The sequence below is a fragment of the Osmia bicornis genome, chromosome 5 (assembly GCF_907164935.1).
Source record: "Osmia bicornis bicornis chromosome 5, iOsmBic2.1, whole genome shotgun sequence".
Lineage (NCBI taxonomy): Eukaryota > Metazoa > Arthropoda > Insecta > Hymenoptera > Megachilidae > Osmia > Osmia bicornis.
The window spans coordinates 3,208,429-3,220,910 of NC_060220.1; the positions used below are offsets into that span (position 1 = coordinate 3,208,429).

Consider the following 12,482-nt stretch of genomic DNA (forward strand, 5'->3'; position numbering starts at 1 on the left):
ATGAACGATTAAATGCACATTTTATAAAATTGCAATACTATTATTTTTCTACCGATCAAACTATCAATATAGGTTGACCGATAGAGTGCGACACTGCAGATTGTCGAAGTGTTGCGTGTTGCCACATCACCACCAAATCAAACGTATTTGGATGATGTTTCTGTGTAGATTGCGCTCGTGCCGACTCTTCCACAATACGTGGAAAGCGTGAGTTTCTCTGCTTCAATCCAACATGTCAAATTTTTCTTGAATTTCTGACGAATATTTACTGGAAAAGGAAAAATCTACGTATAGACAATCTTGATTTATCGAAGAGCTCTCCGGGCACGATATAGATTCAGAAATTATAGATTTTTTTTTGGTATTTAACGGAGTCAAAGTACTGAACGAACGACACGATGAGCGCACCCCAGGCGCAAGTGAAATCAAGAAACGGAGTAGTAAAACAAGTAAGATTCTCATATTTTATAAAAATCTCTTCCTTAAATAATATTTTATCCAATTGTAAATATAATTTATATGATTACTGTCATATATAACCTTATATTTTGACATGCGTGCGATCACATTCAACACAGTTGCAGAGAATAATCGGTACCGAAAACATATGGTCTTCGGACCAAAGTAATTTCATTCCATACTTTATTTAATAACAATATCTTAATTACCGTATGAATATTTGTAGTATTTGTAAAATCGTATTTAATCACACATTTATCTGTATTTATTTAACACATCTCTTGATCTGAAACCCTCTACTTTTAAGTTTTAAGCGAAGTTTAATTTTATCTTCCTGATCTTCTATGAAAAGTATATTACTGTTATATACGATGTTATTTTAGGAGTTAAGAATAGATTTCTCAACTTTGTTTTAATCTAGAACTTTACATTTTAAGGTTGCTTCTGGAGATACCATTGTTATTCGTGGTCAGCCTATGGGGGGCCCTCCTCCAGAAGCTACCATCACGCTATGTAACATAACTGCTCCAAAATTAGAGCGGTGGAAAGGAAATGATAGGTATTCACATATAGCTATTTTATGTTTATTTATAAATTATAATAGTGCCGTAAAAGTTGACCGCTGCTTGAGATCGAAAAACGCCAACTATCAAAGAAAACATTGCAGGAAATCTCGGATGTATGTTTCATCTCCGTTGCGAACGAATGAAAAATTTTCCTAAAAAATGGCAGTAATGGTCAACCTTTATAAAACAATTAGTGGCTAACTTTCTTAAAACTACTATACTTCATTACATTATAATAATCATAAATGCAACTTGTTCCAGCACGGACGAGAGCAAAGATGAACCATATGCTTGGGAAGCTAGAGAATTTTTACGTAAGAAACTTATTGGTCAAGATGTAAGTTTTGTTACAGAAAAATCTATTAATACAAATAGAACTTATGGTACTGTGTGGCTGGGAAAAGGTATATCTTTATATGAAAATTTATTACGTTCAGTATGTATTACCATTTATCAGAAACTGACCTATGAAATGTTTTAATAATTATAGATAAAAGTGGAGAAAACATAATTGAAACATTAGTATCCGAGGGTTTGGTAACTGTTAAAAAGGATACTCGAAATCCCAGTCCTGAACAGACGCGATTAATTGAATTAGAAAATGCAGCTAAAGCAGCTAAGAAAGGAAAATGGTCAGAATCGCCATTGTCTGAACACGTACGCGATGTAAAATGGACTGTGGATGATCCTCGAAAATTAGTTGAGAAATTTGGCAAGAAACCAATAAAAGCCATTATTGAATATGTTTTTGATGGATCTACAGTGAAGGCACTTTTATTGCCCGATTTCTATAATGTAGTATTGATGATATCGGGCGTTCGATGTCCTGGCTGGCCAAATGGAAGGCGCGAATATTCTGTAGGTGATCCTTATGCAGATGAAGCAAGATATTTTGTGGAATCTCGCCTTCTGCACAGAGACGTTGAAATAGTACTTGAATCTGTTAATAATAATAATTTCATTGGTAGCATTCTTCATCCAAAGGGTTGGTATATTTTAAACCACATTCAATTAGACCTCTGATTATTTGAATAAGCATTTACAGATTCTTTCTTTGTAACAGGTAATATTGCGGAAATTTTATTGAGTGAAGGTTTTGCTAAATGCCAAGATTGGTCAATTAATAACAGTAGAGCTGGTGCGGAAAAGTTGTACCTTGCAGAAAAAGCTGCGAAAGAAGCACGTTTGCGTTTGTGGAAAGATTATAAACCATCAGGTCCACAGATAGAGTTTACTGGAACCGTTGTTGAAATTGTGAATGCGGATGCACTTATGATCAGAACTCAGAATGGCGAAAATAAGAAAGTCTTCTTAAGCAGTATCCGACCACCGTCCAGAGAGAAGAAAGCTAACGATGAAACTAATAATGCAAATAGAAAAGATTTTAAACCTCTTTATGACATCCCGTGGATGTTAGAGGCTCGTGAATTTTTACGTGAAAAATTCATCAGAAAGAATGTGAAAGTTGTTGTTGATTATACACAACCCGCCAGAGACAATTTTCCGGAAAAATTGTGTTGCACTGTTACCTGCGGTAAAACGTATGTTATTATACTTTTATATACAATACTATGAATTAATTTGGTTTAAGTTAGATTTTTATTCAATTTTAAATATTTTATATTTTTTAGGAATATTGCGGAAGCGCTGGTTGCACGAGGTTTAGTAAGAGTGATTAAATATAGACAAAATGACGATCAACGTTCATCTCATTACAATTTACTGCAAGTTGCGGAAAGTAAAGCAGAAAAATCGCAACACGGTTTGCATGCAAAGAAAGATGTTCCTGTGCACAGATTAGTAGATCTATCTAATGATCCTCCAAAAGCAAAGGCATTTCTAACGTCCCTTAAACGAGCACAGGGCATCAAAGCTGTTGTCGAATTCGTCACAAGTGGTTCACGTTTGAAACTGTTTTTACCGAAAGAGGATCAGCTAATTACATTTGTTTTGGCTGGTATAAGAACTCCTCGATGTCAGAGATCGCTACCTAGTGGCGGTGTTGTTAAAGCAGATGAATATGGTGAGAAAGCATTAGCTTTCACCAGGGAACACTGTTTCCAAAGGGATGTGGAAATAAAAATTGAAAGTACGGAAACGAAAGGAAGCGGATTTATTGGATGGCTGACAGTGAATGATATTAATATGTCAGTTTCTCTTGTCGAGGAAGGACTTGCAGAAGTAGTTACCTTCCCTGACTTCGGAGAATTAACGAGAACGCTTAAAGCGGCTGAAGAACGTGCCAAAACGAAGAAATTAAATGTAAGTTAGTTTAATGGAAATATCATTTAAAAGTGGTTTGTAATACTTGCAAATACTAATCAGAGTGTATTATTTATTACAGATGTGGAAAAATTACGTAGAAGTACAAGTAGAAAATGAAAAGAATGAAAACGAGAAAGAAATTGTGGAAAGAAAAATTGACTACCAAGAAGTAGTCATTTCTGAGGTTACTGACGATCTTCACTTTTATGCGCAAAGTGTCGATCAGCGTAGTATGTTGGAAACTCTACTGTTGCAATTACGTCAGGAATTAGCATCTAATCCTCCGCTTCCGGGTGCTTATAAAGCTACCAGAGGCGATTTAGCAGTTGCCAAATTTACCGGTGATGACCAGTGGTATCGCGTTAAAATAGAGAAGGTTTCTGGTACAAATGTCAGCGTTTTTTATATTGATTATGGTAACAGAGAAACAGTTAATGTTACAAGAGTTGCTGACTTACCATCAAGATTTGCCACTGATAAACCTTATGCCCACGAGCATGTTCCCGCTTGCGTTACACTTCCGGGTGATGTAAGTAGTTCCTTAAAAACCACTATTATACCAATTTTTAAATATTTTGAATATACTAAACGTTATGTATTTTATGTATTTATAAATATTTTCTAGAATGATGATAAAAAATTAGCAGTCGAGTCTTTCAAGGAAGATGTAATGGATAAAATTTTATTATTAAATACGGAATATAAATTGAGCAGTAGTGTTACTGCTGTAACCTTGGTTGATTCTTCTACTAATGATGATATCGTGAAGGGACTTATTTCTGATGGATTATTGCTTGTTCAGAATCAACGTGATAGGAGGCTCACGAAATTGGTAAGTTCGTGTTTTACATTATTATCTGTACATTATGGTACATGATCGATTAATACTCCGAAACAAAAAAATATTTTTTATGATAATTTACAGATCGAGGAATACAGGAAAGCAGAAGAAGATGCGAAACATAGTCGACGTAATATATGGAGATACGGTGACATTCGCACAGATGATGAAAAGGAATTTGGATTATAAAGAATTAAATGCTCAAGGAATGGTTAAAAAAGTGATTGATACAGGGAAAAAGACATCATGTTATGCATAATAATTGCAACTGCATAATAATTGTGTAAGAACCTATTACATAGATTAACGAAAAATAATAAATGTCCATATGAGAGTTATATATGTTGCATTGTTTATGATGCAATTATACTTCATTACATACAAATATGAATTGTATATACCAATTTCATTGATTCTTGTAATTTTTGAACGAAACAGTGACATAATATATTCGATAATATATTGTCATAATTCGTTATTTGTATTACAATGTACAATTTTGTTAACACTGAAAGGTACCGTACACGACTATTTAAAATTTTACATGATGTATACGTGCAATTTATTTCTATTCATTTACATTTTTATTGAAAAATATCAATGTTTTTACATGTTTACGTCGCATTCAATCTCATGCGAGAGTTATATGAACACATATAAACTCCATAATTGTACATTTCGTCAAGCATACTTTATTATAAGTATGCAAAGACTTATATTAAGAAAAGATACTATATTTTGGTTAAAGGTAGCATCAGTAAATCATTGCATAAACAATCTGAATGCTAAACGAAATTATACAAAATGTACATACAAAATCATTCACGATATATGTATTTTTTTCAATATTTAACTTGCATTTATCCTATTGGATGTTAATATCGCTTCAATCTGCGATATATTTTTACTTCGATCAGAAATAGTACTTTATGAAATAAATATCGATCAAATTAAAGTTAACTTCTTTTTTCTTTCTTCTTCCACGCTTTTAATTAGTGCAAATATATTTGGATCTTAATCAATTTGTAAAATACTTATACTGTATTTTTTTATTTTCTTTGTTAATGGCTAACAGAAGGAATAATAAATTAGAAACAAGGAGTTCAATTTGAGACAAGATACTGTAAATTTAAAAAGAAACAGGAAAAGTTAAAATTAACATTGTTTCCATCTGAGAAAATCGATATAATCGGTACGTAATATATATAACTTAAGAACGTAAAAGAGTTAATATTTACGTGTAACGTGCAGATGGAAACATATGTTACTCAAGAACAATCTGTTAAAAACAAAATAAATAGTAGATGTTTATAATCAAATTAAATAATATCTAATAAATTTCTATGAACATTTATCGGTTGAAGTATGTAAACAGCATATCATTGAACATTTACTGTGCTAGAATTGTACACCCTATAATCAAGAATTTATAGATTTACTGGTGCAGAAAAATTAGACTTATGATTTTAAGTACATTTCAGTAGAAATGATAAACATATTACTGGTATAAGTGAACATACTGTAGAATCAAATTAAAACAATGTAGCTTCGGATTATTTATGAACATCATTTACTAAAATTTTGTCCATACGTATATGATGTTAATCCCTTGTAATTTGTATATTATACTATACATTTCACGTTATAGTACCGAATTATCTAATGAAGAATTATATTAAACGTTTTGTAGGACATTGTGTTCATGTACACTTATATTAAATAAATACAAACAATCATACTATAAGAGAATGGGTATATCTAAATTTGAGAAACAATTTAGAACCGTAAAATTTGTAAGATTAATATCTTTAATTTAGCAATTTGACTGATTTGTAACTATTTCATAGTAACGTATATCGTATAATGTGAACTGCAAATAAATCATGAAACTTTTTTATTTACATAATTATTTTTGCTCTTTAAAAAATGTAAATGTTATTTAGGATAGGTTTTTGTTGCTTTTTTCGGTACAGTACCATTTATTTTATTGTTACTGTTTAAGAACCTATAAAGAATTTTAATAACTGAATTATATTTTACAAATAAAGTCTTATGCCGGTTTGTTTTCGTTTTATTATATTAAAAATATAAAAATAAAAATGGTGGAGAAGAACACTGTTTATGTGGAAAGAAAATTAAATTAAATACGATATAAAAATCTATTTTTATGTATAGAAATGAAATTTAATACTAGCTTACAAATAAACCGAGTTTAAATTATACGTATATTAATAAGTATTACACATTTTGAACCGAATGTATTGTATGTTTCAACACTGTATTATCCCAAGAACAAGAATATAATGCATCTTTAAACCATGTTAAACCACGGACGAAGTCACTATGACTTTCATCTTTGTATATGGATGAAAGCTGACTGTTTGTATCAAGTACTTTTACAATATTATCATCACAACAACACGCCAATTCTTCTGACCTAGAACATAATATTACTATACAGTTTCTTGCATTATTAACATATTTTCCAATAATTCAAGTATTTAATTTCTTGATTTGCATTACCTTTCCGAATTCGGGTTAAATAATAATTTATGTATCGATCTAGGCAATATACACGTTTCCTCTAATACTGAGGTATCTGTTTTTCTAATATCAATCAATACTACGTCTCCACCATCGGTACCTATTGCTAAAATATTATCTGAATTGGGATTCCAATTTACCGCAGTTAAACCAATATCTTTTTTTAGAATACCTGAAAAGCAAAGTAAAAAAGATAATGGTATCATTCTGCAAGATTTATTTTTATATATCTTTTTTATGTTATATCAATATGCGCTTTGTAAACAATTTCATTTGGCGCTAATCAACGAAATTAGCGAAACAAAAAATTGCGTTTTTTAGCAAAATAAGGGAGTTTTGTACTTCGTTGACACAAAATGAATGTTCTATGATTATAATGAAACTTCATTAGGGGCATTATGGTACGCTTCGAGCGTTAAAATCAATAATTTAAAATATTGCATTTTTAAACACGCTATAAAACACTATAGCCACCTAGCGGTAGAGTGCCGGGATTAGTGAAACTGAATTTGATTACTTCTTTCATCTTACAAAATGCATTCCAAATCTAAATGAATCAGGGTCTAATAATTTTAGAACTTATAACTGTTAGTATCTGGTTCCTCAGAAGCTGATAGTATTTTATATTTATACTAGGACTTCAGTACATACTTTGTGCTGGTTTTGACTGTCTTATATCCCACATTAACGCCTCACAATCTGATGATGTTGACACAAAGGCTGTAGTACTTTTGGGCTGTGCATCGACACAAGTGACTACATCTATATGTGCATACCCAAATGAATGGGTTACTAGTAATTCAGATAGATCCCATACTTTTAAGCTGTAATACAATTGAAATCCTTCAGTAGATATCTTAAATATCTTTTGGCTTACAAAAGAATCTTTGAATATCTTACCAACAGTCCATTCCACCTGTGACAACATGATCTTTATCAGAAAATGCAGAAATAGATAAGGTACTGCTGTCGTGAAGACAAGAATATCCCATGCATTGTAATTCTTGCAAATTTGTTTCAACTGTTTCAGCTAAACTAAAAATTTGCAAAACTCCACTATCTTCAGTAATTACGAATTTATCCTCTTCTAGATATATAGCATCACAGACACCACTTTCTGTTTTTGTGGCAACAAAACCTTTATCTCTATTAAAATCTGAAATATCGTTGTAATACCAGACGGTACCGCTCCAGTAACGATCTGTCATGTTACTACCACCAAGAATAGCGCTTTTTTCTGGGAATAAATGAACATGCAAAGTTTTTATATGTATTTAAAAAGATAATACACGAATTACTAAATTATTCATGGAAAATTGAGCTAGTTTGTTATAAAAGCATTTAAAAAATCATATAAAAGATTTAACCTGTACATTGTTACCATTATAAATCAGAATAAACTGCAAATGCTTATCGGGGACAGGTGGCCTATCGGCTGCTGTCATATTTCTATAAACATCGGCGTTTAAATTCGGATCTATTAAAGAACTCATCTTAATTTTCTTAATTATTTCAAACACCTCAATGAAACACAAATTTAAAATGAACCATGCGCCAAACCGGCGAGAATATATTCATGTATAGATTGCAAAGTGCCGCGAACAAACCGAAACAAGTTAATCACTTTAAGATGCGTAAGATTACCAGCAAATTTTTATCAAAACATAACAGAAGATTACCAATCAAAAACAAGATCTATAATTAATATATTTTCAAACAGAAGTTAACATTCAGAAATCATAATTTTAATGTTTCCAAATTGATTTATTGGGGAAACAAGAATGAAAGTGTTAGAATACATTAAATTCTTTATATAGTAACAAATTTCAGGAGTTATAAATTATTTATAATATCTGTGATAATACAATTCATAATTTTATTTTGTCACATTACAATTAATATTGATCGGTATCTATTAACCAAAGTAAGCAATATCGGTAATTGCGTAGTAGTTTCTATTGACAATCTTTTTGATTTCATTTTGTTCGAACCGTGTGTCTTTAACCGGTATTCCAAGTTTCGGGATGTGCAGAAGTAGCGAATATGATTACCGCGGTAACGTCTCTTCGTGACGTAACGGCTATACTCCTGATACTTTCCGTCGTAACGCATGCGTATTTGATTCGGAGCAAAAATCAGAATTAGTCCAACGGAATCCCGGAAAGTAGTGAGACACGGCGGTGCCGTTGTATAAAATCATAAGCAGGGCTGATTAAACTGTCAAGACGTAGTCTCGTACAAGTTATTCACGCGTTTAAAAAGTGTTGCGGCTAATCGTCCCTGGGATACGGTCGACAGTCAAGCAGGATGGTGAAGCCTGAGCAAGTTTTAATTATCGAACCGCAAAGCGAACTGCGGTTCAGGGGTACGCTTTAACGACGAATCATTCTTTGATAAGCATTTTCTTCACATGTTTCTTCCTTATCTTCTGTTCTTTTCGAATTTTGCCCAAACCATGACTGGCAAACGCATTGTTGGTTCGTTATCATGAACTGCACACGGTGCGCTACGTTGTCAAGATGACGTAAGATTGATTTCGCTAGTTAATTTTGTTACATTTTCATTTGTAACTAAATAGGATTACGTACGACGACCCAGCAGAAATCATCGGCCTTCTTGTTCGTACCTAACCCTATTCGTTGTACGTCATTCGCTGTCAAAGCTAAGTAGAGTCATGATTGAATTCTCCGATTCCCCCCTCTCACCTCCATTTCCCATTAGCCGATATACAGTCAGCATATTTATCGAGTTGGAGCGCATATGTTTATTTTCTCTATATGTACCTGATTTATCCCAATGTCCTCGAAATTTTTTTAATAAAACATTATTTAAATTACGTTTCTATTGAACGTCACATTTCGGTTGTCGTTTAATATCGTATATAACGTATACCGTCGCATTTGTTGAGGACGTTTTGTATTCAAGCGTTTAGAAAGCATGGAGAAAAAAGTACTTATAATATCTGTTTCTTCTTCAATAATGTTTGTTAACAATATTTATACTTTGTTATTTATCAAGCAAGACATTTGAAAATGTTATCAACAAGTAATTATTAATATTTCAATGTTTCAAATACTTCATTTAAACAACAAAGGGAAGCAATTTAATTGTTAACATTTGTATTTAATTTATTTATTTTATTATGTTTTATGAAAGAACTGTAATAAAATTTGTGCGTGTAACATTTATTTCACGAGTCATCTCTTCTTTGTAAGATTTTTTAATAAAACAAAAAGATTTAAAAGTAACATGTTTAAATATTATTCAGGATTTATGTTGTATTACAGGCCCGTTCACAGGATCATCAGTCACATCTTATATAAAATTAACTAATCCATCGAATCACAAAGTTTATTTTAAAATAAAGACAACTGCACCTAAAAGGTATTGCGTACGTCCTAATTGTGGAACTGTTAGACCAAACCAAGTCACTCAAATAGCTGGTTAGTTTTAAAGAAAAATGGTCTATGGTGTTCATACACTTCTTGATTAATTTATGAAAGCTATCAGTACAGATTTCTTAAACTACTTAATTTACCTTCATTTTCAGTGACTCTGCAACCATTTGATTTTGATCCAGCAGAAAAAAATAAACACAAATTTATGGTACAAGCTTTAATAGCTCCGGATGACGATGATGAAGACTATTCCGATGTGGTATGTAACATTGTAAAGATTTGTTCTTTTAACATTAGGTAGAAATGATTATGTTTTGGGGTCTTTGTTAAATATATCTAATACTTAATCTTGTATGCAACCCAACTTTTGAGTTTCTTTTAAAGTGGAAAGACACAAACCCAGATCAATTAATGGAATCTAAATTAAAATGTGTATTTGAAAATCCTGTAACTAATACAACAACTGCTAAAAGTCCTTCAACTGCAACAACGACTAAAACGGAAGTGAACACAAATAATGGTAAAAACAAAGGAGTTGGTGATTCTGTTAAGTCATCACCAAAGGTAATGATTAATGTTCAGTGTATTTTGCTCTTACTAAAATGATTGCTTATGATGTAACTAAATGACACGTATATGTTATCAGATTCTTGGGGAAACAGAAGAAAAATTAATAAAAGCAGCACAGGAAGTGAATCAGCTCAGGGTAGAAGAGAGCACTCTTAGGCAGGAAAATCTTCAATTGAAGGTAAGAAGTTAAAGGGTTTGTGAATTATGTGGTTATGAAATATGAAACACAATACCGCAAGCTGGTAAAAAAAGGGAAATTTACATAATAATAGGTAAATAGAGAATTAATTGTTATTTGTAGGAGGATTTATTGAAATTACAAAACGCGGCATTGGGTAACGATGCTACTTTAATAGCGGCTAGAGGTTTGACCTCACCAAGCAGTAGCCAATTGTCACCAATTCCTACCAGCGTCCTCATTGCTATTGTCATGGCCATTCTAGGATATGTGCTGGGAAAATTGATCTGAGCAGCCATTACTTTACCGCATAACTTGGCACATCCCTTCTTCCCCTGTGTTCCTTAGCCTGCCCTCTGCTACCATATACCATGTACTGATCGTAAGGATCGAAACCAGTCATTGTATTACACGGTTGTTCATAATAAATATTATAAACATGAACGGGTAGTGGTTTACAATAATAGAGTTATCAGCTGCAGGAGTGTGCTTATATTTTGGTAAAGCGACCGAAATTGAAATCCTCTTTTAAGAAATAATCGCAGTGCTCGAATGGTTACTGTTGGAGTCTCGGCGCAAAACTTTATGACAGATTTTGTTATTATGTATTAGAAAGAAAAAAAAACGTACTATTAGTTTAAATAGAAAATTATAAATAAAAATAAAGTATTATATATTCACATTTATAAATCGCTTTTGTTTCTATATTTCTTACAAAAGGATTTTCGGTTTACATATAGGCTTACGATTGTATCATTGAAATCATGTTGTCACTAAGTGAATTATGTATAGGATACAAACAAATTTATTAAATACAATTCCTTTAAACGAACATATACGATTCAAAAGAAAGTAAATTCTGTTGTCTTGAGAATTGTTGGATTCTCGTATGAAAGCAGAATCCGAATCTTTTTTTTTCTCTTCAACATTCTCAGCGGTACTTAACAATCACACGATGTAAGATTGTACATAATGTATCCATTTTAAAATAATGTATTAATGTCTAACATATAGTCAGGAGGGGAAGGGGGGCTGGCTGAATTGGTAGTGGTCTATGACTCAGACATTGGACACGCTGGCTTTATCCATCAGTAATGGTATATCACTTAAGGAGTTAATGCATTAATGTTTTTGACGCTTCAGTGTATTTTTATTTCTTTATGTTTATCTTATAAAAATTCGAAATAAAGATGTCAGATGGCGAAACTTTTGTATTTTGTACCTTTCTGTCGATTATCAGTTATTCAGTTGTTTAAAGTGGTGCATGGTATACGCAAAACGTGGGGTACCATTTGAAATTTTCTTGTAATGAAATTATAAAAGAAGTTTATATACATATATAAATATATAGACATACTCATAAGCAGTTTGTAGGATCTACAGTGTAGATTGTCACGTCACTAATAATATTCAGCACGTCACAGTTATTTACACGTGTGTATGTATGTATACATATATATATACGTATTAATATATCTGTGATTTAGAAGTAGAGAGAAAATTATAACTTAATCGTGTTTCACCGACGTTTCATTATTCTAATATTTCTTCATTCTATATACCCTGCTAACACCTTCAGATAATGAAAAATTAATTATTGTAGCATAAAGGTGTGAGCTATAACTATCAAGTGTAAAGATGTAAACATTCGTTGTTTACAG

At 32.0% G+C, this 12,482-nt stretch overlaps 3 protein-coding genes across 4 annotated transcripts; 2 read left to right on the plus strand and 1 right to left on the minus strand.

The window, feature by feature from the left end:
- The first annotated feature begins 121 nt into the window (after positions 1-121).
- Positions 122-5,483, plus strand: LOC114876885 (staphylococcal nuclease domain-containing protein 1). Its single transcript, XM_029188786.2, has 9 exons — positions 122-449; positions 897-1,018; positions 1,287-1,429; positions 1,516-2,010; positions 2,089-2,566; positions 2,657-3,287; positions 3,370-3,819; positions 3,916-4,122; positions 4,216-5,483. The coding sequence occupies exons 1-9, from the start codon at positions 399-401 to the stop codon at positions 4,318-4,320; spliced, it is 2,682 nt and encodes an 893-aa protein (XP_029044619.1). The 5' UTR covers positions 122-398; the 3' UTR covers positions 4,321-5,483.
- Positions 5,484-6,276: 793 nt separating this feature from the next.
- LOC114876887 (methylosome protein 50-like) lies at positions 6,277-8,266 on the minus strand. 2 transcript variants are annotated; one of them, XM_029188788.2, is made up of 5 exons: positions 8,057-8,266; positions 7,576-7,912; positions 7,327-7,499; positions 6,655-6,847; positions 6,277-6,568 (listed from the first exon to the last, which is right to left on the minus strand). In XM_029188788.2, the coding sequence occupies exons 1-5, from the start codon at positions 8,166-8,168 to the stop codon at positions 6,370-6,372; spliced, it is 1,014 nt and encodes a 337-aa protein (XP_029044621.1). In that variant the 5' UTR covers positions 8,169-8,266; the 3' UTR covers positions 6,277-6,369. The 2 variants fall into 2 exon arrangements, with proteins under 2 accessions (XP_029044621.1, XP_029044622.1); XM_029188789.2 differs by having other exon boundaries at positions 8,043-8,125.
- Positions 8,267-8,771: 505 nt separating this feature from the next.
- LOC114876890 (vesicle-associated membrane protein-associated protein B) lies at positions 8,772-12,027 on the plus strand. Its single transcript, XM_029188793.1, has 6 exons — positions 8,772-9,040; positions 9,963-10,118; positions 10,226-10,332; positions 10,458-10,637; positions 10,720-10,821; positions 10,945-12,027. The coding sequence occupies exons 1-6, from the start codon at positions 8,983-8,985 to the stop codon at positions 11,110-11,112; spliced, it is 771 nt and encodes a 256-aa protein (XP_029044626.1). The 5' UTR covers positions 8,772-8,982; the 3' UTR covers positions 11,113-12,027.
- The last annotated feature ends 455 nt before the right edge of the window (positions 12,028-12,482 follow it).

Excerpts from the sequence above, each read along its gene's own strand:
- LOC114876885 (XM_029188786.2), top strand. The coding sequence starts at position 399 with ATGAGCGCACCCCAGGCGCAAGTGAAATCAAGAAACGGAGTAGTAAAA. Across the intron at positions 2,567-2,656 it reads ACTGTTACCTGCGGTAAAAC|GAATATTGCGGAAGCGCTGG; the intron begins GTATGTTATTAT and ends TATATTTTTTAG. Across the intron at positions 3,820-3,915 it reads GCGTTACACTTCCGGGTGAT|AATGATGATAAAAAATTAGC; the intron begins GTAAGTAGTTCC and ends AATATTTTCTAG.
- LOC114876887 (XM_029188788.2), bottom strand. The coding sequence starts at position 8,168 with ATGAGTTCTTTAATAGATCCGAATTTAAACGCCGATGTTTATAGAAAT. Across the intron at positions 7,913-8,056 it reads GTTTATTCTGATTTATAATG|AAAAAAGCGCTATTCTTGGT; the intron begins GTAACAATGTAC and ends ATTTATTCCCAG. Across the intron at positions 6,569-6,654 it reads TTTAACCCGAATTCGGAAAG|GTCAGAAGAATTGGCGTGTT; the intron begins GTAATGCAAATC and ends ATTATGTTCTAG.
- LOC114876890 (XM_029188793.1), top strand. The coding sequence starts at position 8,983 with ATGGTGAAGCCTGAGCAAGTTTTAATTATCGAACCGCAAAGCGAACTG. Across the intron at positions 9,041-9,962 it reads AAGCGAACTGCGGTTCAGGG|GCCCGTTCACAGGATCATCA; the intron begins GTACGCTTTAAC and ends GTTGTATTACAG. Across the intron at positions 10,822-10,944 it reads AGGAAAATCTTCAATTGAAG|GAGGATTTATTGAAATTACA; the intron begins GTAAGAAGTTAA and ends TGTTATTTGTAG.